The sequence below is a fragment of the Mytilus edulis genome, chromosome 7, assembly GCF_963676685.1.
Source record: "Mytilus edulis chromosome 7, xbMytEdul2.2, whole genome shotgun sequence".
Taxonomy (NCBI): domain Eukaryota; kingdom Metazoa; phylum Mollusca; class Bivalvia; order Mytilida; family Mytilidae; genus Mytilus; species Mytilus edulis.
In genome coordinates, this window is record NC_092350.1 from 39,114,917 (window position 1) to 39,141,581 (window position 26,665).

General features: G+C 31.1%; 1 protein-coding gene across 5 annotated transcripts in view; it reads left to right on the plus strand.

Moving 5' to 3' along the window:
- Positions 1 to 25,980, plus strand: part of LOC139482673 (xanthine dehydrogenase-like) — a 44,272-nt gene extending 18,292 nt beyond the window's left edge. For all 5 annotated transcript variants that reach the window (XM_071266683.1, XM_071266680.1, XM_071266685.1 and 2 more), the window contains 26 exons: positions 372 to 474; positions 1,545 to 1,687; positions 2,482 to 2,592; positions 3,078 to 3,144; positions 5,311 to 5,417; positions 6,185 to 6,343; positions 6,609 to 6,728; positions 7,746 to 7,841; positions 8,327 to 8,384; positions 8,950 to 9,099; positions 9,462 to 9,541; positions 10,054 to 10,163; positions 10,680 to 10,784; positions 11,314 to 11,392; positions 12,213 to 12,327; positions 13,616 to 13,696; positions 13,850 to 13,959; positions 14,345 to 14,458; positions 15,228 to 15,389; positions 17,829 to 17,957; positions 18,359 to 18,489; positions 21,305 to 21,436; positions 21,957 to 22,080; positions 22,977 to 23,073; positions 23,668 to 23,775; positions 24,494 to 25,980. In XM_071266683.1, coding sequence (XP_071122784.1) covers positions 372 to 474; positions 1,545 to 1,687; positions 2,482 to 2,592; positions 3,078 to 3,144; positions 5,311 to 5,417; positions 6,185 to 6,343; positions 6,609 to 6,728; positions 7,746 to 7,841; positions 8,327 to 8,384; positions 8,950 to 9,099; positions 9,462 to 9,541; positions 10,054 to 10,163; positions 10,680 to 10,784; positions 11,314 to 11,392; positions 12,213 to 12,327; positions 13,616 to 13,696; positions 13,850 to 13,959; positions 14,345 to 14,458; positions 15,228 to 15,389; positions 17,829 to 17,957; positions 18,359 to 18,489; positions 21,305 to 21,436; positions 21,957 to 22,080; positions 22,977 to 23,073; positions 23,668 to 23,775; positions 24,494 to 24,561 — 2,859 coding nt within the window. In that variant the 3' untranslated portion in view covers positions 24,562 to 25,980. The remainder of the gene's footprint in view (positions 1 to 371; positions 475 to 1,544; positions 1,688 to 2,481; positions 2,593 to 3,077; positions 3,145 to 5,310; positions 5,418 to 6,184; positions 6,344 to 6,608; positions 6,729 to 7,745; positions 7,842 to 8,326; positions 8,385 to 8,949; positions 9,100 to 9,461; positions 9,542 to 10,053; positions 10,164 to 10,679; positions 10,785 to 11,313; positions 11,393 to 12,212; positions 12,328 to 13,615; positions 13,697 to 13,849; positions 13,960 to 14,344; positions 14,459 to 15,227; positions 15,390 to 17,828; positions 17,958 to 18,358; positions 18,490 to 21,304; positions 21,437 to 21,956; positions 22,081 to 22,976; positions 23,074 to 23,667; positions 23,776 to 24,493) is intronic.
- Positions 25,981 to 26,665: the final 685 nt, after the last annotated feature.

The window sequence follows — 26,665 nt, forward strand, 5'->3', positions numbered from 1 at the left end:
TCACCCCTCACTAGGTGATTAGCTTTGTTCCAGTTCAAAAAATGATAGCAGGACCAATATGAAAAAAACCTGTAATGACCTATTAGTGAAAGATTGTCCTTGCATAAATTACAGAACTATAAAGAAAAGAAAGGATATGGGGTATCCATTCATGACACAAAATCATTATGTGCACAGCAAAAAACATAAAAAGCAAAGGAAGAGCTCTTTTATGACTGTTCTTCATCTCGAAGTCACAGTGAGGCAATCAACACAGAGTTAACAACTCCTATCTCATTGCAAGTTTAAGATAGCCCCAGTAGCACTAGTTTGAGTTAAACCAAGATAGTTATGATGATAGAATGTTTTACCTTTTCAATTATATTTTACAGCTTGGATGCTGGGCAGGTAATCTAATGTTAAAACATCTACATCCAGAATTCCAGTCAGATATCTATGTTTCTCTAGAAGCTGCTAATGTAGGACTTATGATTGGTGAGTTTACTTTTATAATTTATTTATTATTTGCATAGAATTCCATTGATACAGCAGTTAAATTAAGCGCAGAATATCTCCATTAAAAATGAAAAGTTTCAAATCTTAATAGAAATCAATTGCTCAGTCTTTTTAAAATGTTGCTGATTGCTATGTTATTTTCAAAACCAAACCCATAAGACCTCACTTGTTACCCTATATGGTGACTGTTACTATGAATAGAACAAGTTGATCAACATGTGTAATTTGATGGGTTTCTAGAATTTGACAATTTTTAGCCCTTTATTTTCCTTTACAAAATTTTTTCACCAAAAATATTTGTAAGTGTTTTTGCCTATTTGGTCAAATTATGCCTGGTACTTACAGTGGATGGATTATTATTTGTGGAATACTGATTGTCATGGATTTCTTGGGTTTATGTGAACCTTTAATTTTAATTTAAACAAAGTACAACTTTTTATAGGTTTGCAATTGTTCACAGACTTTGGCAAAATCATGAAATCAAATATTCAAGAAAAGTCAATTTTTCCTCATTAAGACAACATAATTAATAATACAACAGTAGTGTATACTCTTAGCTATAACTAGCAACTGTAATTATAGAATAACTAATCGAAGAATTCAAATTATGAAAAATATTCAACGAGTGACCGAACAACACATTAATTCACGATTGCGCGTAGCGCATGAGTTAATTATCAGTTTTGTTCGATCAGGAGTTGAATATTATTGCTATTTGAATTCTTTGATTAGTTATTCTTTTTATTACATTGGCAAATGGCTTTTTTTGAAGAAATTAATGTAAAACATATTAGGAACTATATCTTTTTTCTACGCATTCACAATTTGTTTTAATCCGCTGTTATCGACGTCTTGACAACGCCTATTGTTGTATGACGTCAGAGAGTGAAATAACAACGTTTGTTTCTCATGTGAAATTATCGGTTTTTATTTGACTGGGAATTCAAAGTAATTCATTGCAACCAATGTAATAAAACATTTTAACATAACTGTATATAGTTTAAAATTTGAAAGTAACTAGTAAAAATGCAATAAACATTTAATTATAGCTGACAAAACAGGATCTACCCAAATACCTATAGGACAGTTTCTGAAGACAGATATGACCAACAAAGTTATAGTAGCCATGTTGTTACAATCAATGAGTGATGACTACATTATAAGAATGTACAAAGTGGCACAGAGAGCAGAGGTGGGTTATAAATACCAGTACATTACATTATGAGGATGTACATTATTGTGTCACCAAGGGGAGAGCTGAGTGACAAATATTTCATAAAGGTCTTTAGAATTTAAAAACTGGTCTATTTAACCATTTTCAGCACTTGGAAACTGAGAAGACATTTGAATAGTATCAGTGGTCCATAATAACATTTAAAAAACAATGCCCAAATTCGCTTGTTCAAGCAATGAGTAGGTTAATTTAATAGTTGGTTATGTTACAGGTCACACTATTTGCTTATCCTGTCTCTTAAATGAAAATCTTCATACTACATCTTCTACTTTCTATACCTTTGGAAAAATATCTAAAGCTAAGACCTAAGTTAATTTTGATATTCTTATTTCATCCAAAACAATTTACAACCAAATAAAATAATTAGCATATATGTATGTTGTAGAGAAGTGTAGTTTATCTTCTTTTCTGTGTAATCCATGGTTTGAACATAAATGGCATTATTTTGCATATATTTTGACGTTTGGATTATTTGTTACAAAATGGATTTCCATGTTTGTGTTTAGGCTCCATGAAAAGCGTAGTGCGCTCCTTGAAAGTAAATAAACATTTAAAAGTAGTAAGGTTTACCAAACTCATAGGCTGTAAATAGATAAAATTGTTTAAAGATAATGTATAGTGACTGGAAACAGATGTAAATATAAAGTAACAAAATTTTACTGGATGAACTCCAGGTTCTCCTGATAGAGGAGGGATCTACAGAAGGTAACAGGTAACAGGTAACAGGTTTATAATATTTTTTTAACTTTCAGAATTCACATTCATTTGTAAATGCTGGAATAAGAATGAAAATTGACAAGAGTAACAAGTTTGTTGTGAAAGAAAAACCATGTATTGTTTTCTCAGGAATATCTAAGGATTTTGTAAGTAGATTACTAAGTCTTTTACATTGTGTTAGTGATGTCATATTTATTTACATTTAATATAATTCCAATGATAGTCCTGGACAAATTCAATCACAAACTAATACAATTGAAGACCCATTGGTGGCCTTTGGCTGTTGTCTGCTCTATGGTTGGGTTGTTGTCACTTTGACACATTCCCCATTTCCTTTCTCAATTTTAATTAATTATTTGTTAAAAAGATATAACGTCAGTAATTGAGCACAGTGTCTTAAATCATCGGAAGAGTAAGAGGAGACCAATATATAGCTTTGACCTTGACCAAGGCTAATGTGTAAAATGGAGTAAAATGTATCTTTTTCTGATTGATAATTAAGATATTTCCGCTGTTTATGTTCTATATTAGACAAAACAAATATGATTCTGTTTAATTTTAATTATGAAATATTGTATCCAGGGAGTTTTTCTGTTAAATAAACAAAGCATCAATTTACCACTTTAAACAGGTACATGCTGTACAGACAGAGAATTATTTACTTGGAAAGGAACTTAGTGATGTGAAAGTTATCCAAGGTATGTTACACTTTATTGTGTTTCTTAACCTTTTTATCCTGTAATCAACTAAGAAAACCTATGGACACAGAAGTCGTCTTTTATTAGCTCACTTTAAATTATATTTTCAAAAAATTAGGACAGAAACTTTTGGTATTTACTATGGCCAAAGTTGTAATAGATATAGGAAGATGTGGTATAAGTGCCAATGTGCTAAGTCACAATTTTTAAAATTAATTCATTATAAGGCCAAGGTACGGTCTTCAACATGGAGCCTAGGCTCACACAGAACAGCAAGCTATAAAGGACCCCAAAAATTATTAGTGTACATCCCTTCAAACGGGAAAACCAACTATCTAATCTATATAAAAAAACAAGAAACGAGAAACACTTATGAACCACATAAACAGACGACAACCCCTGAACATCAGATTCCTGACTTAGATGAGGTGCAAAGAATTGCAGAAGGATTAAACGTTTTTAAAAATAAAACCAAACCTTCACACATTTCTGAAACAATAGTATAACATCACAACATAGAACGACACACTATAAGATATCAATTGGAATGGCTTAACTCAATCAAAAAACTTTTAAATTAGTAACACAAAGTAAATGTTTGATTTGTTTGCATCCACCTCATGGCAGGATTTTGATGGTCAAATATTTCAGAGAATCGTATGTAAGCCTTATTTGATCATTGCTTCTTTTCGGAAAATTTGTCATGAATGTTGTAAATATAAATTGGGTTCAAAACAACTTTTATACTGATGTGTCTAGCATGTTAGTTAAAATTTGAGTATGTGTACAAATATTTTTGTTTTTAAACATTTTCCAAAATTGTATGCATGTTCAGTTTATTAAACAGACATGTATTTATAATGTGTTTTGTTTTTGGGGAAGACGGCTTCAAGCCGTCAATCCCCAATGGGGTTGACCAGAGTGACATTCCCTCACATCATTCATTTTGTTTTGATAGTGTGGAAAACCCCCCAACAAATCTTACTGAGAATGATGAGATGGGGAGACACAAATGAATAAATTGACTTTAAACACTTTTTTTACACATTTCCCTTCTGTTTCTCTCGAAATTATCGTATATTGAGCTCTCCTTTACACTATTTACGTTTCTTTTACAATCCGGAAAAATCAGTATGACGAGATATTCTAAATATATCCAACCTACATTATATTTTATAGTGACGTCATTGTTGGAATGCCACACTACGCATAAGCAGGGATATCCTTCACTGGTTATTTAAATCATTCTCAAAGATTGTGCACTTATTAAAAAAAAGTATTTGTTAAATTTAAACATAATGTAGTTGCTGTAGATGATTCAAACATCAACATGCAATACTTTAATTTGTAGGTCAACAACTTTCAAAGTAACCAAAAGTCCGAGGGCCTACATGAGATTGGGGAGAGAAACGATCTTTTCCATTTTTTTCTGTAAAACTCTGTTTTGAGAATCTTCCTCCAATTCAGGAGCACCTCAATTTATGAGCTAATTATCCACTAAAATAAACACTTATAATGTGACATTTAGTATATGATAAGTAGTCTTCCATTAAAACTAAATTTTTTATACCAACACAATCATTGTAATAGTAACAAACAAAAAAAGTACAAATGTTGCATTTTGTAGTTTAAACTTATTTATTCATGAAATTTTACAAATATTTCAAAATGTAGGATTTGGAAACAAGCTTCACACAGTTTACATCAATCATATTGTTATTTTTATTAGTACCTGTATCCCTGTGATGAGAGATGTAACTGGGAACTTTATAAATGGAAATTTAAAACTGAATAGATTTTTCAGTCCTAACTTTCTTAAGAAAAAAATTAAAAATCTTAAGAGTACAGTCACAAAAAGTGGAAAATGGCCCTAGCCTGCAGTTCAGTCGTACACTATTAAGATTTCAAAAATAATTGTAGTTGTTGTTAAATGACAGAATTCAACTAGTTGAATTTTAGATTATTAACTATCAACTTTAATTGAATGTTTAGATTTAGAAGATTTAGAAAATTTAATCCTAAACTAAAAAAACGAAATTACATTAAACAACAATTGATTGCAATAGTGTCAACCTTCCACATGTTCTAGCTGTTCTTTTTTTTCATTCTTTATATGAAGACTATCAAATGAAGAAATCAGGTATTCATTGACCTTTTATTTTACAGGAGCAATGACAACACTTGCAACAGAGCTAATTCCAGACGCTGACATTGACCCTGTAGAACCAAGTGTAGGATATAGGAAAAATGTAGCAATGGGATTTCTGTATACAGTTAGTAATTCAGAATTTCATATAGTTTATGTCAAGTCATTTGTATTTATAATTAGTAAACTAACTTAATTTTTAGGATTTTATTTTGTATTCAGCTCTATAAAGCTTATTTCTAGCAAATTATTGTTGCAATTTTACAATTTTGTTTTGTAAATCAAAAGATCTTAGTTATCATATTTATCATAGTAGCAAACAAATATTTATGCATTGTTTTGTTTTCTATTTATGAAGGTTGTAAGAATATACGGGTATCTTGAAAGTTTTAGTGTTAACAGTACTTGATTCTTTTAAGACATTTGATTGTTGTCTTTCCTTAATTAAAAATTTCAGACAAAAATGGATAGCAAATTTCAACCAGAAGGACCTTTTACTAAATCACTTTTGACATGTTTTTATAGAAATAGAGTAAAATACAATAGTAGGAGTTCAGATCACAATGGCTTACAACAGTTTCAACACTCCATAGGTGCTTGCTGAAAATTGTCAGTTACTTATTGAGTGCTAAGCTTCAAATACTGTAAACCAACTATTTTTGGCGCATGATTTATTTTTGCGACTATCGTGAGAAGATAAATATGCAAATATAAAATCGCCTTGAAAATGTTAAATTTTGATTTTACCTATTTAACTGCATCAGATATGTATAAAAATCACGAAATTAAATCGCTATGAAGTGTGCTAGAAAGGACAAACTGCAAAATAAAGTATCCTTGAAAATAACTTGTTTTACGATAGTTACTGAATTTATTTCATTTTATATTTTTCAGTACTTCCTGGAGGTGCTAGGAAATACTGCTGGATCTAAATTTAGAAGTGGTGCCATGCCCCTGCAGAGACCACTATCATCAGGACAGCAGTCATATGATACCAAACCAATGGAGTGGCCCCTTACTGAACCCCTGATGAAATTAGAGGCCATGAATCAGGTTAAGAAATAATTTAACACTCTTTATAGTTGATAAAAAAAATTTACTGAGAATTTTTACTGAATGTATAATGGTTAAAAAGTCTGTTTTAATATCATGGGTACTGAATACATAAATATACCTGAGATACCTGAGAAGCAGAATCAGATGGTTGCTTTCTTAAATTTCTTTATATGCATATCACTTCAGAAATTTACAAAAAAGACATTTAAGTTTTAAATTTAAAAACTCTGTAGTATTATAATTGTTGCATCATACATTTCAGACAACAGGTAAAGCCCAGTACATAAATGACATACCTCTACATAAACCACTGTATGCTGCCTTTGTTACTAGCACGGTTGGCAATGCTAAATTACAGAGTATGGATCCTTCTAAAGCTCTGGTATGTAAGATTTAGCAAACATGTTTAAGCTAAGCAGTGTAAAAAACTAAACAAAGATGGTAGGCTTGAATACACCGGTCTGTAGTATAGTTGTTTTTATGCCCCATCTACGATAGTAGAGGGGCATTATGTTTTCTGGTCTGTGCCTTTGTTCGTGCATTCATTCGTTTGTCCGTCCGTCCGTCCGTCCGTCCGTGCATTCCTCCGTGCGTCCGTTCGCTTCAGGTTAAAGTTTTTGGTCAAGATTACTAAGTTTTTGGAAAAAGTTGAAGTCCAATCAACTTGAAACTTAGTACACATGTTCCCTATGATATGTTCTTTCTAATTTTAAATCCAAATTAAAATTTTGACCCCAATTTCATGGTCCACTGAACATAGAAAATGATAGTGCGAGTGGGGCATCTGTGTACTATGGACACATTCTTGTTTTATGAATGAGTAACACTTGTTTTACCCAAGGTCATTTGGTGACATAAGTGTAAATGATATCATTGAGTAATATGTACTTCTGTGATGTTATAACACAAGCATTGTGACATAAATATACAGAAAAATTCATGAATTCCAAAGAAGTCTTTAATGAAGCAAACATTAGATTTAGTAGACAATAACAATTAAAAATGATTGTGTGTGACTACTCATTTTTTAATGCACCCACAACTTTTATGATTTATAGCATAATGTACTGTAGGACGAGTTTGAAATGTCAACAAGTCAACAAGTGGTAAACAAAAATTAAATGTTACTGTATGATTCAAAAACAGTGCATGGTAAGTGCCATATATCTAGATATCTAGCCAAGAACTGTTCTTAGTTAATGTGGGACAGATAACATAATAATTTTTTTTCATTATGTAAGAATAATGTAAACTACTGGAACTTTTGTCACAGGTTTATTAAAAAGACTAAATAGTTCAACATCCTGTCATTTTTTAAAACAGGAAAAAACAATTTCTGCATATACATGAATGAACTGCCTGAGTTTAAAAACCAATGTTCAAAGGATTTTTTTTCTAGAGCATGCCTGGAGTTTTGAAGTTTATCACAGCTAAAGATATACTTGGAACAAATAATTGTGCCCCACCCCTAGACCCATCATTTCTGCCAGAAGAGGTAAGAAAATTAAAGTTAATTTGTGTACATGCAGTAGGTTGATTGTTTATAATTATAATTAAATAAATGCTTGGCAAGTGTCATATTTGAAAAAAATAAATTAAATTTTAACTGTTTTTATTATATAAATATTTGTTTTTCAATAGATGCAATACATATGGTAGAATTCATATTTATTGTAGACATCGATAATTTCATTGATTCAAATTTTTGTGATTTCTATGCATAAACTTTTTTTCAGGGGTTACAGTCATGCAACAAACCTTAATTTCACATAACATGCCATTATTGTTGTTAACTACAAACTATTTGGGTATATCTTTTTTTCATGCATTTTACATAAGCTGTTACAGACAAAAAAGAAATGAATTAAGAAATACTTTATGAATAACTGTAAGAAGAGTGAAGAACAGTTTGGATGTGAATATATAATATGTTATGTTGAAAGGGGTCAAGATTGAATGTTTATGCATTTCATGTTTCAGGTGCTCTGTAGTGGTGATGTAATGTACGCAGGGCAAGCTTTGGGGATGATAGTTGCTGGTATGTATTTCAATGATTGTCTATGGTACAACAAATGTTTGTTAAGCAAAATTAAGTAAATCATTAAACAGGGCTCAAGGAAATGTGTGAATAACATTTATTTGATAAACTAAAAACATGTATGTGAATAGATTGATTGATTGTAATTAACAAAACTTTATCCAAAATATCAGTGAAAAGAGATATTTAGTAATAGTCAACATTGGATAAATACAACAATCCAGCTTTACATTATAAAACGAGAGCTCAATATAAAAAGGTCTTAAATTTCTAACTTTTAAAACTACGGTAAAGGTATATTGTTCTTTGTCAAAATATTTTATATACTGGTAGTACTTTGTTTGCAGTTTTAAAAAATAAATTAGAATAACACATTCCATGCAAATATACTTTATTCAATTTGAAATAAGGGTTGGATTTTATTTTGAAAGCATGTATAATATTATAAGAAAAAGGCCTGTAAAGAAAAATGCTTCATTGAGCTTGCTGGATGGAAAAAACTTATGCAATTTTATTCAATAAGCATGCTATAAATACATAAATTAATCAATGATATTAATTTCAGATGATGAAGATATAGCAAACAGAGCAACAGAACAAGTACTTGTGACTTACTCTGACCAAAAACCACCAATTATGTCAATAGAAGATGGAATTCAGGCAAAATCCTTTTTCCCTAAACCTGGAGATGTATTTAAAGCTGGGGATGCTGATAGTAAGTATAGGATAAGAATAGATAATGAGTTTGGAAAGACAAAATTATTCAGGATATATCAACTTCATTTAACAACAATACATATTCATTGTTATGAAATAAATTTAAAGAGACTGTATCTGCTCTTTGGGCCGGTTGTTGACTCTTTGACATATTCCCTATTTCTATTCTCAGTTTTATTATCATATTTGCCTCATCATGGACATTTATGTTTAGGATCCTTTCCACACTTTCCCCTCTTCTAAAGTAAAAAGTAAAAAAATCGACACATCTTGTTTTTGATATCAAACAGAAAAGGTAAAAAAAAATAGAAGTTAGGCATCCTTTTTAAAAAATAAATATTTTGTTTTGTTATATTGCAGCTGCCATTGCTAATAGTCCTAAAAAGATAACAGGGAGTATCAGTTGGGGAGAACAACAACATTTCCAAATGGAGACTCAGGTATAAAAAAAAATCAAATGATTACAAATGTTTTGGTTAAAAAATACTGTGGATTCATTATTATTATTAGTGGGATACCAACTTGTGTTGATTTTGTGGGTATAGGTGCACCACAAACAATGTTTGACAAAGTATAAATTTTTATAGGTTTGTATGCAGAATTTTGACAAAACAATGAAATCAAATATCCACAAAAGCATACATGTTCCCTAAATCCACGAGACTTATTGATACCCATGACAATAAATGAATCCATAGTAACAGGAATATCTGTATGCAAAATTAACAACATTTTCAGATAAAACAGTTTTGGGAGCTTTTTTTCTAAAACATTTTTCTTCAGATTTCGTTCCTTCCTTTATTCAGCCTTAATGAAAGAACATAAGATATGGAAAAAGTCTTTTGCCTAAATTACACATTGCATGTCTTATACATTAGGAGACAGAATATTTACAGTTTTATTATTTATTTCTAAACCAATAATTCAATTATTTATAATGTTATGATTGCAGATCAGTATTTGTACTCCTACAGAAGATGGAATGGATGTTGAAGCCTCTACACAGTGGATAGACCTAACTCAACAGTCTACTGCCATGGTTCTAGGGTTACCAGAAAGCAGGTATTCAGTCTCCAGCAATATATATCTTTTTGAAAACACAGTTCTAAAATATTTTACAATGTAAAAAAAAAATCATCACTTAGTTATTTGAATGTAGAGAACAGAAGACAAAAGATATAAAAACTTATTCAAATTATTCAAGTGAACAATAAAGAAAGTAGTGACAGTCATAAACAAGATTCGTTTCATGGGACAGGCATGTAGACCAAATTAAAATGAAAGGTTTACACAAGTCATTACTTCTGCTTCCATAGTCAAGAGCAGAATAAATTGACAGGATAAAAAGAATGGTTTGCATGTATTCAGTTTTTATTGAAAGACAATCAGTCTAAGGAATAACAAATTCATAGGATTTAAAGATAACTGATCATGAGATATCTTCGAAACATTGATTGCTTTTTACCATATGTGTAATCAAGTGCACCTTTAAAGGCAAAAGTAGTCTTTGTGTGAGTCATTTATTTGAAAACTGCAGTCTGTGTTTTAGTTATTCATTTGAATCTAAATTATTTTCAGTATAAATGTCAGAGTAAAGAGACTAGGTGGAGCTTATGGCAGTAAGATTACTAGGAATTTAATTGTGTCAGCTGGCTGTGCTATTGCTGCTCAAATCATGAAAAGGTATATTCAATATATATGTAGCAGGAATCACTGACTATTTTATAAATTTATTTCAAATAAATATGTGTTGATCATGAAGATTTAAGCCTGGCTAGATACACAGATTTATAATATTTAAGACTTTCAGCATAAACAAGTTTGCTGATTCATTGCAAGTGGTAAGTTAGTTAAGTTTTAAGAATAATTAAAAGGTTAATTAAGTCTCCTGATATAAGCTAATTCATCTGTATAATATTATATGCTTAACAATGACTGTATCTAATAGCCATTTAACAAGTTGAAAAACAAACAGGGAAACACATTTATTGTTTTTGCTATAGATGCATAGTTTTACTGTAGATTGTCATAGATTTTTTTTCACATTTGACCTATGCTTGAGGCAGAAGAGCTTTCAATTCACACTGCACAATAATGATCAGTAAAGCCTTTAATTTGTTAAACTATCATAATTTTTAGAATTTTTTTTTAAATTTTTAAAGTTTCATTCTTAAGTTAGTATTATGATTTTTTTCTATTTTAAATGTTTTAGGACTGTGAAGCTTAATATGGATTTTCATACAAACTTTAGAATGGTCGGGAGACGTGTATCATACAGAGCTGACTATGATGTAAGTTATCATCTCTATCATAAAATGTGTGTTTACTCAAATGCTTGAATTGGCTGTCATTGGAAAATTTTGAAGAAAGCATCATTTTACATTTGATAGTCTGTAGTTCATTTTATAAGTTTAGAATTTAAAGCGGCATTTATTATTGAGAATTATAACAATTAACAGTACAATTCAACATATTAGTCAAACACCAGAACCTAAAACAGGTTTGGAATTTTAAGTCTCCTGAAAATTAATTTGACCCCACCACATGTTGATATGAGTATGAGTCTGTTGTTGAGTTGCTTCATTGATTTATATATTCCAGATCTCTCATTTGTTTATATTATTTAAATTGAATTTTTATGTTAAGTTTTTGGTCGAGGTAGTTTTTGATATAGCTGAGGTCCAATCAACTTGAAACTTAATACACATGTTTCCCATGATATGATCTTTCTAATTTTAATGCCAAATTATAGTTTTGACCCCAATTTCATGGTCCACTGAACATAGAAAATGATAGTGCAAAGTTCAGGTTAAAGTTTTTGGTCAAGGTAGTTTTTGATGAAGTTAAAGTTACATCAACTTGAAACTTAGTACACATGTTCCCTATGATATGATCTTTCTAATTTTAATTCCAAATTAAAGTTTTGACCCCAATTTCACGGTCCACTGAACCTAGAAAATGATAGTGGGAGTGGGGCATCCGTGTACTATGGACACATTCTTGTTTAAACTCTTCTAAAAGTGTAAATAAAATTATTTTCGTGTAACATTTTCCATGAAATATCCAGTCAAGAAGATTTTAAACAAGACTTTCAATTTCCTTTCATGACAGGTTGGCTGCACTAGCGATGGGTTGTTAAATGGAATCAAAATACAGATATATGCTGACCTTGGATATCTCCCTAATGAAAACAGCCTACCTGGGATTGCCCCCTATATGGACAACGGTAAGATGAATTGTTGTATTATATATCATGGCATAGTTGTTTATTTTATCTAGAGACTGATTCAAGCTGTATTGTTTTTTCTGATATTTTTGAGGAAAAAATTATACTTTGGTTTGAGATCTTTCCAAAATATAAGACACAAAACAGTTGCTACCATGCTGTTTGTCAAGAAATGATGCTTTTGATTCATGACTTTTGTTAAAAACTCACTATTATAGCTATCTGCATGAAAGAAAAAAGAAAGACATGTCATGAGTATTATTTGACCTTGAATAATATCCTGAATCCCTAGATCAGTCCAATTGATATAAACCCCTAAAAATTAACTTTGAGGTTGCATTTCTGTAAATATTTACAATGCAATTTCCCATAGGAACTCCTTTAACGGCTAAAACTGTACCTCTTTTACTATGAAGTTTTGAAAAAAATCTTATCCTAGAATTAAAAGTTCATATGCACCACAATTTTTTTAAAAGGTCAAAATATAGGGCTGTGCGGCATATTTTCAATGTTTATATGCCCTGAACATCTCAGAGTTTAAACTTACACTAATTTTCTGAACTACCCCTACCTCGAATGAAAGGTCACCACAGATTTCAATGTAAACAATATGCACATGTATATTTACTGGTTACATTCCCAAGTTATGTCTCTGTGAGATGGAACACAGAGAGCATAACTGGGAACCAGTATGTAAACAAAATTAATTTTCTATGAATATTCAAGATCTCCCCAAAAGAGGCGTGGTTTTAGAACAGCTGTATTTACAAAGTGCAACCTATAGGCAGTTTTTTTTAAAAGATTTGGGTCAGTTAAGAAATCTGCCATTATAGACACACAACCATTATATTAATTTTCTAGCTACCTGCCCATGTAAGCTCTTACATCCACTACATGCATTTAATATCATGATGTTACAAAGATTGTTTTACCGCGGTTGTAACACATAACTTATCTTTTTTTGTGTTATTAAAATTTGCTGTTATAAAATGATAGAAATTATTAAAAATCAAGGAATGTATTTCCCTCATGCAAAGCTCTGATTCCTTTCACGGATTTGGCTATACTTTTTGGACCTTTTGGATTGTTGCTCTTCATCTTTTATATAAGCTTTTGATTTTAAATATTTTGGCCAAGAGCATCACTGAAGAGACATGTATTGTCGAAATGCGCATCTGGTGCAAGACAACTGGTACCGTTAATTTTATTATCTTGGTTACTTTTTGGAATAGGAAGATCTTATTATTTATGTGCACTTATTCTAGTTACAATTGTTTTCTCATTTCAGCATACTTTTGTGAAAACTGGAAATTAACACCTGTGGCAGTAAAAACAAATAAACCGATAAATACAGCTTGTAGAGCACCAGGTATGATAACGAAGTTTTTATTTTGTTTACCCATTTATACCTTGAAGCAGTTCATCCAAAATGCTTATATTCAATACTAGTCAAGTTTTCTCATCTTGATGACTAAATAAGAGGAAATTTATCTATTTTTGCACGTCCTTTTTTGTTTGACAGGTTCTACACCAGCCATATTCATGATGGAATCTATTATGGAAAATGTTGCTAAGGAACTGAACCTTGACCCTACAGCATTTAGAACTCTCAATCTGTATAAAAAAGGACAGGTAAGGTAGATTTGTTCAAATTTTATGTAGTTTATGTACTGAAAATGAATATATGATACAGATTTCAGTTTACACAACAAATAACCTTCATTTGGTAACAGGTATGTTAGAATTAAAATGTTAAGGGGCGAAATACATCTAATGTAATTTATTCAGAGCTTTAGATGATGATTAAATGTTTAGTTTATTCAAGAAATTAATGTAGTTGAATATATTGTATGATTTATTTCTATGTTAATAACAAATTAGCAGGCACTGTTTTGCTACTAAAATCCCATGATATACTTGGACATTTTCATATCAGCCAACAGAAACTTTAAGGGGGACAATTCATAAAAGTACTGGTAATTGTCATATTACAATTCTTTTTATTTGTTTCTGATAGAAAACACCTTTAGGAGATGTATTGAACTATTGTAACATCAGACAACTGGTTCCACAGCTTATGGCCTCATCAGATTATACCAGTAGAGCTGCAGCTGTGCAGGCATTTAATCAGGTATGTTATGTGTAACTGCAAAATAATATAGAAATAACCCTGGATATATGCATACCTGCCAACTTTTCAGAATGCCCATGGGGGTTTTACGTGCAAGATGGCTCATATATGATATAGTCCTACAAAACCTTTAAGGGGGCCTTTAAATATATTTTAAAGTTGTTTTTTGGCTCCTTCTTACTTTTACAAGCCTATTGTCATTGTAAAATTAATTCTTTTGTTAAAAATTGTGGACAAAATTGCTCTTTCAAAATTTTCATTCCATGGGGGAAATGCCCTGCAAACAGTGACAGTTTGCAGGTATGTATATGTTATGACTTAAATTGAGGAAAGAATGATAATGAATGGACAAATTAAGTGACATCATTAAACAATTTAAAAAAAATTGTATAGGATATTTTAATATCAATTAATTCACTTAACAAACACATTTTTAACAATATTTACTACAAGGTATTATAAATATAATTTTTTTTTTTAAATTTGAAGAAAGAGTTGTACAAAATCATTTTTTTTAATTTTTGAAGTAATGATTTTAGTATTAGTAATATAAAAATGAAACATCTTTTCAAATTGATTTTGTGATAATGATGAATGATTTATGTATAGAAAGTTAAAGAAAAAGGAAGATAGTAAAAGTCAAATTAAACAGCAACCAAACATTTTTAAACCAAATTCATGGTGGTATCTTTGTAATTTTGTATTAGAGTTCTATGTGTAGTGCATAACTCGGTAATCTCTTATAGATATTTTATTCTTTCTTATGTAGGCAAACAGATGGAAGAAAAAAGGTTTATCAGTTGTCCCTATCAAGTTTGGCCTATCCTATGCAGGGGTCCATTATAATGCTATTGTAAATATCTATGCTGGTGATGGCAGTATTTCTATTGCTCATGGTGGCATAGAAAGTGGACAGGGGATCAACACTAAGGTAGGTAAAAACTACTGAAATTACCGTGGATTCATTTATTATTTTGTGAATGGATGAAAACTTGCATTTTCATGGATATTTTATTTCGCTGATTTTCCACAGTCTGTCAACAGACCTTTAAGAATCCATAGTATATAAGATCAAATTTTTATGAAGTAAAGTTTTTTAGTACATACCTACTTCTACATGTACTTTTAGTTTTCGATTTATCAAACATTCATGCAGTTCAGTTCATCTCCTAAATTTTTGCTATTAATTGTTTTCCTGCTGAGTTTAAAGGGAATATTTGCCAAAGTTCATTGAAAATAACAACATTAAAGGAGTTGTAATTAGGAAATAGTAATTGATGGTCATTTTATTATTGTTTGACAAAATTGATTGAAATGGTATATTTAGAATATTAACAGTACTTACTAATTGTAGCATGACAAACAAAAGCAGGCATATCCTTAATATATAAAGCTGTGTGTATCCAGTTTTATTTATTTTACCTCATTAATCTTTGAAATTTTCACATAATCTCAAACCAATTGTCCCATCAAAACAAGACTGGACAGGACAACCATAGAATATGATCAATCAAGAATGTAGCCAAGACATATAGATTTATTTGTAGTTCATGTATCAAGTACATATAGTATGTGTAGTAATATATAAGTGATATATTGAATGTTGATTGCTTAAAATCCAGTGGCAAATATTTCATGCATGTTCAGGATGATAATATATTTGTGATATATGTACGTCTTTCAACAAGTGGCTGAGGGTATAATGTGTGCCTCCCTTCAATCAGTCCAGTCTGTTATGCTATCACCTTCATTTTGATTTGATTGAAGGTTTCCACTCAACAAAAACATGGATCAGTTCAATAATCAGAAAAATCTGAATTGGTGAACCCTTTATTTGGAGGTATACTTTTAAAAGTATCCCATATTAATTTTTGTTGTCAGGATAAAGCCTTCATATATTATCAGATCCTCTGAAAGTTTTGGTTAAGGCTATTTCCCTTTAAAAAAATCTTTGACATGTCCCATAATAACACAGATCTTAAATGTGGAGCAATATTTTGGAATGGGGACTTGATTGATATTCAGATCCATATTAGTTCTAGTTGTTGGAGGATGTCTTTATTTTTTACTTAATCCTATTCAAATGAGTGGGACTTATAAAGATATCCAATGTGAATTGTTTAGTAACAAGCGTACTGTCTTCATTTCTTATCAGTCTGAGAACGTCCTCAAATTTGAACGAATTTGATTAACAAAAATCTGAAATAAGTAGATATAGGAAGATGTGGTGTGAGTGACAATGAGACAACTCTCCATCCAAACAACAATCCAAAAAACCAAACCATTATAGGTCAATGTACGGCCTTCAACACGGAGCCTTGGCTCACACCGAACAACAAGCTATAAAGGGCCCCAAAATTACTAGTGTAAAACCATTCAAACAGGAAAACCAACGGTCTAATCTATATAAAAAAAAACGAGAAACGAGAAACACGTATAAATTACATAAACAAACGACAACTACTGTACATCAGATTCCTGACTTAGGACAGGTGCAAACATTTGCAGCGGGATTAAACGCTTTAATGGTACCAAACCTTCTCCCTTTTTCTGAAACAATAGCATAACATCACAACAAAGAAAAACATACAATAAAATATCAATTGGCAGGCTTAACTCCATCAAAGGACCATTTTTTGGGGAGAGGGATTTGTAAAAAAACTCACATATTACTATTGGTTTGGTGTGGGGTATGTGAGATTTAGCTCGCTAAAGAACCTTTCAATTCCCCAAGCTATATAATCCATATCTATGTTGCTTAAAGTCATATGAAACAAGTGACTGGTGAAAAATAATGTTTATCCAATTATTGAACAAATGCATGTATATATCATAAATTTAGTCTTCTGAGCAAGATTTTATCATTTTCGCAAACAACGTATAATAGTAAATTTTTTTTTCTTCTCTCTGTCTGTTATGATAAAAATATGGCAGCTAATTAATTGCTGTGTTTTAAAGCAGTAAGTTCCTGATGTCAACAATCAACAAAGAAGCATGGTTATTGAGCACGGGTACAACATGTTCAATCAGATAATAGTTTATTTTAAACACAGATTCATGCGTATTGCGATCACCAGATTTTTACGAGAAGGGTCAGGCTAAGGTCACTTGCATACTGATGATATGATCGGTGAATTGCTTCCTGAGAGCAAGCAGTTAAAAAAAATAAACTTCTTCTAAATGTGGACAAATTAAAAAAAAAACAGAAGAAAAAAGTATATGTACATAAGTTTTATAATGAACACTATCCATTTAGTTATAAAAAAACATATCCATCATTTTTTTTTTAATTTGAGGTTTCATATGACTTTAAGGCAGGGATTCTTGGAATAAAATAGTTTGAATTATAATTGTTTTTTTTTTTATGTAGGTAGCACAAGTATGTGCTTATGAACTTGGTGTACCTATGGATTTGATTAAGATCAAAGCCAACACTACCTTAGCCAATGCCAATGATGTTACAACAGGAGGTAGTATTACCAGTGAGCTCTGCTGCTTAGTGAGTACAATGAGACCAAAAAATTGCAAACAAATGAAATTTATTTTTGTTAAATTATTATTGTAGATGTAGTAAAATTGGAAACTCTATAATGTGTATATTAAGAGTCGATTAGTTTTTGCAATTTCTATAAGTCATCATCTCTGTTGGGGGTAAAGCAAGAAAATATGAAGACAGTTGGAGAGAGAAATATTGCAAGTGTTAGACTTGTTTTTATTATTTTTTGATACAATTTTAAGATTGTTTACTCTCTTGATATTTTTTTATAGTGCCTTCTAACATGTCTAATTCAAATGCTTGCTTATGAAAGTGCTTGCTTTAGTGCAAATGCTTGCTTATTTAAATGTATATGATTTAAAAAGACTATTGTAGATTATAGCTTTCTGATACTTTTTTCGTAGGCTGTAATAAACTGTTGTCAAGATCTGAAAACAAGAATGGCACCAGTGAAAGCAAAAATGAAAAATCCAACATGGAAAGAATGGACACAGAAATGTATAGAAGATAAAGTAGACTTATCTTCCAGATATTGGTAATTTAATGTTAATAAGAAGAACACACCCAGAGTTTACGAAATCTTTTTTTTTTCCTGCTGGTCCTACTTATTATTTCTACTGCAAAGTTCATAACTTGTGTCTGTCCTTAGTAAAGTTTCAAGAACTCTGGACAATCAAAATATTAACTTTGATAAATTTTATTATAAGTCATTTTGCAGTACACAGTTTATTTGTATCAGAGTAAGTAGTAATGCAATGCCAAAAATTATAGCTATGCAATCTAAGTAGTTTTAAAAGTTTAAATTCAAAAATGGAAAATAACCACCAAATCACCAAATAAGGTACCATAGAAATAATAACAATAAAAAAAATTGTATACTAATATAAAGCTGTATCCCCATGTCTTGATGCTTTTCATCATGAGAACTAGAAATTATTTTTTTTTGTTAATAGTAAAATGAATGATAACAACAGTCTGTACCACGAAAGGCTGAGATAGTCCTCAGGACTATGATTTGCTTAGCCATTTGAGATTGTCAATTGCTTAAAAGTGTAAGACATTTTGAAACAAGAGTGCACACACTGAAATGTCTCGCCTTCTTTACTAATCATTGATATTATGTTGATAGTCCTAAGTATAAAGCTTTATTACAACTGTCACTTAAACTTAACATTAACCAAGTAGCTAAACAAAGACCAATGAACCATGAAAATGAGGTCAAGGTCAGATGAACCATGCCAGGCAGACATGTACAGCTAACAAAGCTTCCATACAACAAATATAGTTGACCTATTACTTATTATAGTTTAAGAAAAATAGACCAAAACACAAAAACTTAACACTGTGCAATGAATTGTGCAATTGAGGTCATGGTCAAATAAATCTGCAGGACTGACATATAGATCATAATATATTTCCATACACCAAATATAGCTGACCTTTGGCATATAAAATTACATAAAAAGACCAAAACTTAAAAACTTAACTTTGACCACTGAACCATGAAAATGAGGTCAAGGTCAGATGACATCTGCCCGCTAGACATGTACACCTTACAATCATTCCATATACAACAAATATAGTAGACCTATTGCATAAAGTATGAGAAAAACAGACCAAAACACAAAAACTTAACTATAACCACTGAACCATGAAAATGAGGTCAAGGTCAGATGACACCTGCCAGTTGGACATGTACACCTTCCAGTCCTTCCATACACCAAATATACTAGCCCTATTGCTTATAGTATCTGAGATATGGACTTGACCACCAAAACTTAACCTTGTTCACTGATCCATGAAATGAGGTGGAGGTCAAGTGAAAACTGTCTGACGGGCATGAGGACCTTGCAAGGTACGCACATACCAAATATAATTATCCTATTACTTAAAATAAGAGAGAATTCAACATTACAAAAATTCTGAACTTTTTTTTCAAGTGGTCACTGAACCATGAAAATGAGGTCAAGGACATTGGACATGTGACTGACGGAAACTTCGTAACATGAGGCATCTATATACAAAGTATGAAGCATCCAGGTCTTTCACCTTCTAAAATATAAACCTTTTAAGAAGTTAGCTAACGCCGCCGCCGTAGCCGCCGCCGGATCACTATCCCTATGTCGAGCTTTCTGCAACAAAAGTTGCAGGCTCGACAAAAATTAAATGAATTGGTTTTAAGGAGGATTGAGGGTATACAAATTTTAGAAAAAAAATAAACATTTGTTTTTCATTACAAATTTTATTTATTACCTTTAGTAGTTGTTACTTTATCATATTGTACAAAAATCATTAAAAAAAATCAGTTTGTGTTGGCCCCAGATGACTTTTAAAATGTATATATCATTGAAAAAGTTCCAAAATATCTCCCTTTGGTGGAAAATGCCATTTTTTGGCATTAAAATTGAAATATCTTTTTTAACTCATCGGTGACTTATATGTGTTTTTATAATTTCCAAATAAGCTGTACTTAAACTAAACTATTGTAAAATTTGAGCGATTTCTGTAATAAATTTCTTTTTTTATTTCGTTATTACCTTTATTTCTCCTATTAGTTCAACAGGAAAAAAGGACCTTTACAAAAATGTATGCTTCTTTCGAAGCCAAATTGTGAGCGCAAATGAACAGTGACCCCATTTTTTTATTTTATTTTTCTATTTACTATACGATAAAGTTCATCTATAGAAAAATATAGAGAAATCTTATATTAAATAAAAAAAATGATTTAGACCAGCGAGCCCCCTTAAGCTGACGAATGTAAAACTTCCTGGGGTTTATATTTACAAATAAATTACTATGGATTCATTTATTTTTGTGGGTACCATTTTTCATGGATTGAGGAAAACTTACATTTTCGAGGATATTAAATTTTGTTGTTTTGGCAAAGTCTGCATACATTCCTTTAGAAAATTTGTAATTAGTTGAACAGTTTAATTTGTTGTTCCCCTGTGCCCACAAAAATTGGTATTCAACAAATATTAATGAATCCACAGTAATACACTTTCATCTTGCCCTGAGGTTTATAGTGTACCTATTGAGATTTCTTTAGTCATTATTGGCTTTTCTACCTCAGGAATAGATTACCTTAGCTGTATTTGGCAAACCTTTTAGGAATTTTTGGTCCTCAATGCTCTTCAACTTCGTAATCTTTTTGGCCTTTTAAACATTTTTTTTATTCGAGCGTCACTGATGAGTCTTTTGTAGACGAAATGGGCGTCTGGCGTAAATATAAAATTTTAATCCTGGTATCTATGATGAGTTTATCTGCATGCAAAGATTCAGGTTCTTTTAAAAGGTAGGTTCTCTTGTTCTCTGCATATAGTAATCATTGATTGTACATTTATATTTAGTGTGTTCCAACCAGGCACAGAGGATACACGTTACAATTCCTATGGTGTTACCTGCACTGAGATGGAATTTGACGTCCTGACTGGCCAACACCTAATTAACAGGGTGGACATTTTATATGATTGTGGAGAAAGGTAAATCTTTATCTTTAAAATAAACTGCTTTTAAAAGCCTTACTCTGCTTAGCTATGTTTTTTGTACTTCATGACTGTATTGCAACCTAAAGTATTGTCAATATGTTGTCTCTGACATTGCATCGGAAGAAAGTTAAAAACAAGTGAAAAAACTAAGTTTTTTTCATCTTTTACTTTAGACTCACATTAGATTCCATTATGATAAAACAAATTCCCAATTCAACAACTTAACCAATAATATAGGTATAAAATTCATGACTGAAAACTATTCTAATATTAACTCATGCACTATGAGCATTCTTAAATTGATATGTTTAAATAATCCATCACTAAATTATATATCCTGTTGCTGGTTAAGTGACTTTTTCTAAATGACCACAATTGATAGACTTTTTATATATGATACTAAGTTTAACATTGGTCATCTTAAATGTAAGCTTATTTTACTTTTTTATTCCTCAAAAGAGAGAGAGGTTGCTTTAATGATTTCTCCTATTTAATCTTGTTTTGATATTTGCAGTATGAACCCAATGATTGATGTTGGACAAGTGGAAGGTGCTTTTGTTATGGGACTGGGATACTGGCTTACAGAATCAGTCAAGTTTGCAAGCACAACAGGGCAACTGTTGACCCGCAGTACATGGGTTAGTCATGCATTTTATTGTTGGTTTCACTAGTGCATTTCATTTTTCTTCACCAGTTAAATCCAAATGTTTATAGCTTGCTGCTCAGCATGTGCCCAGGCTCAATGTTGAAGACTGTACCTTGACCTATAATGGTTAACTTTTATAAATTATGACTTGGATGGGGAGTTGTCTTATTGGCACGCGTCTCACATGATGCACATCTTTTTATATCTATGAACAAATAAAACTGACATCTTTCAAAATATACAGATTATAGGCCTATATACAACAATCCTTTAAGAAATCTTTGCATTTTTCATTCAATCTAAACATAATTTGATATATCTAGTAAGAATGCAGGTTCACTTCTTCGATTTATTTGTCTTAAACAATTACCTTGAGGTTATGGTCTTTAAAGAAAAAGGCAGATGTCTAATAGATATGCTGAATGCCTTAATATCCTTAATGTCTTAAAATTGAAAAAATCCTTTATTATAGGCTCTCTTTCTTTAAACAAGAATGTGTCCCAAGTACACGGATGCCCCACTCGCACTATAATTTTCTATTTTCAGTGGACCGTGAAATTGGGGTCAAAACTTTAATTTGGAATTAAAATTAGAAAGATCATATCATAGGGAACATGTGTACTAAGTTTCAAGTTGATTAGACTTCAACTTCTTCAAAAACTTCCTTGACCAAAAACTTTAACCTGAAGCGAACGGACGCACAGACAGACGAACGGACGAACGGACGCACAGACGGACGGACGGACGGACAGACGGACGGAGGCACAGACCAGAAAACATAATGCCCCTCTACTATCGTAGGTGGGGCATAAAAAAAGCATTAAAAAAACTTTAAAATCTTAAAATAGGACGAAATTCTTATTTAAATCAACTTCTTTTATTTCACAGGAATACAAACCACCAATGGCAAAAGATATACCAATAGATTTTAGGATACAATTGCTGAAAAATGCCCCAAATCCTGTAGGAGTTCTCAGGTCAAAAGGTAATTACAGTGACGGTCTTGCATATTGTAATATCATAAATGGACAGTAAATCATAAGTCTAGAATGTCAAAAAAATGGAGGACACTGCATTGTAATCATGTTTTGAAAAAAGAATTACTTTTTTTGTGTGCAGGAAATAACTTAGGTTTGTGAAATTTGAGAGAAACCTTGAACATGTATATCCAACTGATTCCAACATAATAAAGTAGCCCAAGGATTTTTATCCCTTCCTACATTTTTTTAAAACTTATTTTATTTAAATTTTTTCATAGAGGTACATAAGCTGGAGTTTTGTAATTTATGTTTATATTTATGAATTCATCCCAAAGTACTGCTGAAGTTTATGTTATTTAAAATTTTCCTAATGAAAAATCATCTTTAACTGTAAACCAACTAATTTTTTCGAACTGAATTTTCCTAACTTCACTACATCAATCAAATTTGAATGTTGCAAAATAAAGTGGCTGCGAAATGGGCTGGTAAGGGTTAAATGCAAAATAAATAATCCATGAAAATTAATTGGTTTACAGTATATTTTTGCTATTAGTAAAAATAAATGTTTGTATAACATTAAAATAATACTTTTCTTTCAGCTGTTGGCGAGCCACCATTATGCATGAGTTGTTCAGCTTTGTTTGCATTGAAACGATGTGTAGAAGCTGCCAGGCGAGATATACAGAAAGATACATTCTTCCCCCTTGGTAGGTTGATTAAATAGTTGGTGTTTTTCATTATATAGATATTATCTAGTCAAATACTTTAATTGTGATTACATGTAAGGTCTTTTTTGTTTCAAGTCCCTAGAAATTGGGTATTTATGCAAAATGGGGTATACTGTTTTATCTCGGTCTGTTCTTTTCTTTCATCCAATGAATATTTTTCAACACATCTTTCTCAGTAACTACATCATAAGGGTTTCTTAAAAGTGGTGTCAGGATTAATATAAGTCATCTATACTGTGTGATGCGTTTTTAGATTCATCACTCTACAGCTTCCTGTTTACAGAACACTCACATATTTTTACCCTATTATAATTATTATGTGTGGGGTGGGGGTATACTCAGTGAGCAGTAGATTGCAGTTTCATTTGTTTTTTATGCTTGATTTTATGGCAGTTATCTACCAGTTAGTTTAGTTTGCTTACATTGGCCCATTTCGAATGCCACAGGAAGCAAGGATTGAAAATCCCTTTTTCCTTGATTTGAATGATGCATTATTTCTAATAATTTTATATGATTGTTATATTCCTTTGATTCTCACAGTATAAATGTAAAGAATAACTTCACTTGATTGCATTACTCTCTTTCTTAAGATTCCCCTTCAAAACTTTTGTGAAAGAAGCCTTTTTTGGAAGACTATTTTTTAGTGACAAGAGGGGCAGACTGTCAAGACATTTAATGATATTTTTTTAACTTTCAGATGGACCAGCAACAGTAGATAGGCTACAAGAACTTTGTCTGGTAGATCCATCTCAATTTGTTATCTGAGAATAATGAATGCCATATGAAAGAACATTCTGCTGTACATCAGGAAATATGTGATTGACTGTATAATCAAGATGTAGTCAGATGAATTAATATATATTTTGTAAATGATTTTCTGTTTCATACATTGACTGTATGAATGATCTAATTAGTCAATCTATGACCTTGGTGTGAAAACACAGTTTCATTAAAATATAAGACAGTTGATACTTAGCTTCTACCTTATAATGTCTAGCAGACTTTAAACTATATTAAACTATATTAAACTATTGCACCAGTATAGAATAAATTAAAAGAAGATACCAAAATAGAATAAATTTATTATATTGTTAATTCAGTTATTTGTTTAATTGTATGACGCTATGTGGGGTATGCCTTATACAGGTTTTTAATTTTTTATCCCTTAATATGTTATGTGCTCGTGTTAAATAAAATATGGGTTTCATGTTGTTATATACCATTTTTTATACTTGTTTATCTTTCATGCTATTCCTATACTGACAAGTTCATTGTCACTCACTTAGGGCATAATTCAAAGAAAATGCATTGTTATTAATTTTTAAGAAGTCTTATTTGATGGTTATGTTTATTATATATTTTGCATTCAATGTAACAAAAAGAAGCCTGCTTTAGGAGTCTATTTACTATTAGTATCATGCAATGCAAGACATGATTTACTTTTAATTCAGACAGAGCAGTAACAGTAGGTTAATATAGAATTATTTTTTCAAAATATTTATTGCTTGAAAACGCTAACCGAAACAGTACCAGATAGCATAATAAATTTGTAGCTTTTCCCTTGTTATCAGTAAGTTTATCATCAGAAAATATTTTGAACTGGAAGCTAGTTTCTACCTTTAAGATCAGTGTGCATCACTAAGGATATTTTTTACATTATTTTTACCACTGGAAAGAGGGGGAGTAGTAAACTGGGTTTGGTTCAATGTACACTATTTGTAAATACTTTTAGTAGTGATGTATGTAATTTCAGCATTCAAAACATGTAGATATAAAAACATATATATTCTTGAAAATTGAGAGTTAGAAACAAAAGAAAAAAAAAATTATCTGCCCAATATCACAAATAAAATTTAAAAAATACAAATTTAGCCTTAAAATTACTCATGAATGGCATACTTTTTTACATATTAAAAAGAGTTCAACTATTGTGGGAAATGTTTATGTCGTGCAATTAAGAGTACAAATAATAATGCTTACATTTTGTTTTCCATTAAATGTGTGCAAATAATTAATAACAGATATATCTGTCCACTTATAAGAACACCTTTTAAAAATTAGGTATAAGGTTTTACCTATGAATTTTGTTGGTGCTTTTTATAAATAATTTATTTGTTATTTCCAACATACTTACATGTTATTGTTGATACATATTATTTAAAAATAAATCAATCAATCATTTCATTCTTTCAATATTCACAATAGGAACCTGATGTTCAGTAGTTGTCGTAAGTTGATGTGGTTCATAAAAGAGGGACGAAAGATACCCAAGGGACAGTCAAACTCATAAATCTAAAACAAACTGACAACGCCATGGCTAAAAATGAAAAAGACAAACAGAAAAACAATAGTACACATGACACAACATAGAAAACTAAAGAATAAACAACACGAACCCCACCAAAAAATAGGGGTGATCTCAGGTGCTCTGGAAGGGTAAGCAGATTCTGCTCCACATGTGGCACCCGTCGTGTTGCTTATGTGATTACAAATCCGGTAAATAGTCTAATTCGGTAGGTCACATTCATGAAAGGGAAGGGGATTGTAGTTACGACGTAAGGAACATATAGTGTTTCTCATTTTTTATTTAGAGTAGACTGTTGGGTTTTTCTGTTAGATTGGTTTTACACTTATTCTTTTTTGGAGACCTTTATAGCTTGGTGTTAAGTGTGAGCCAAGGCTCCGTATTGAAGACGGTACTTTGACCTATAATGGTTTACATTCACAAATTGTGACTTAGATAAACAGTTGTCTCATTGACACTCATATCATATCTTATATCTATTAGTATTTTCTTGGAATATTCAATTTGAAACAACATACTGTTTAGGAATCCTGATGCTCAAAATGTTCTCAGACATTTGTAAAT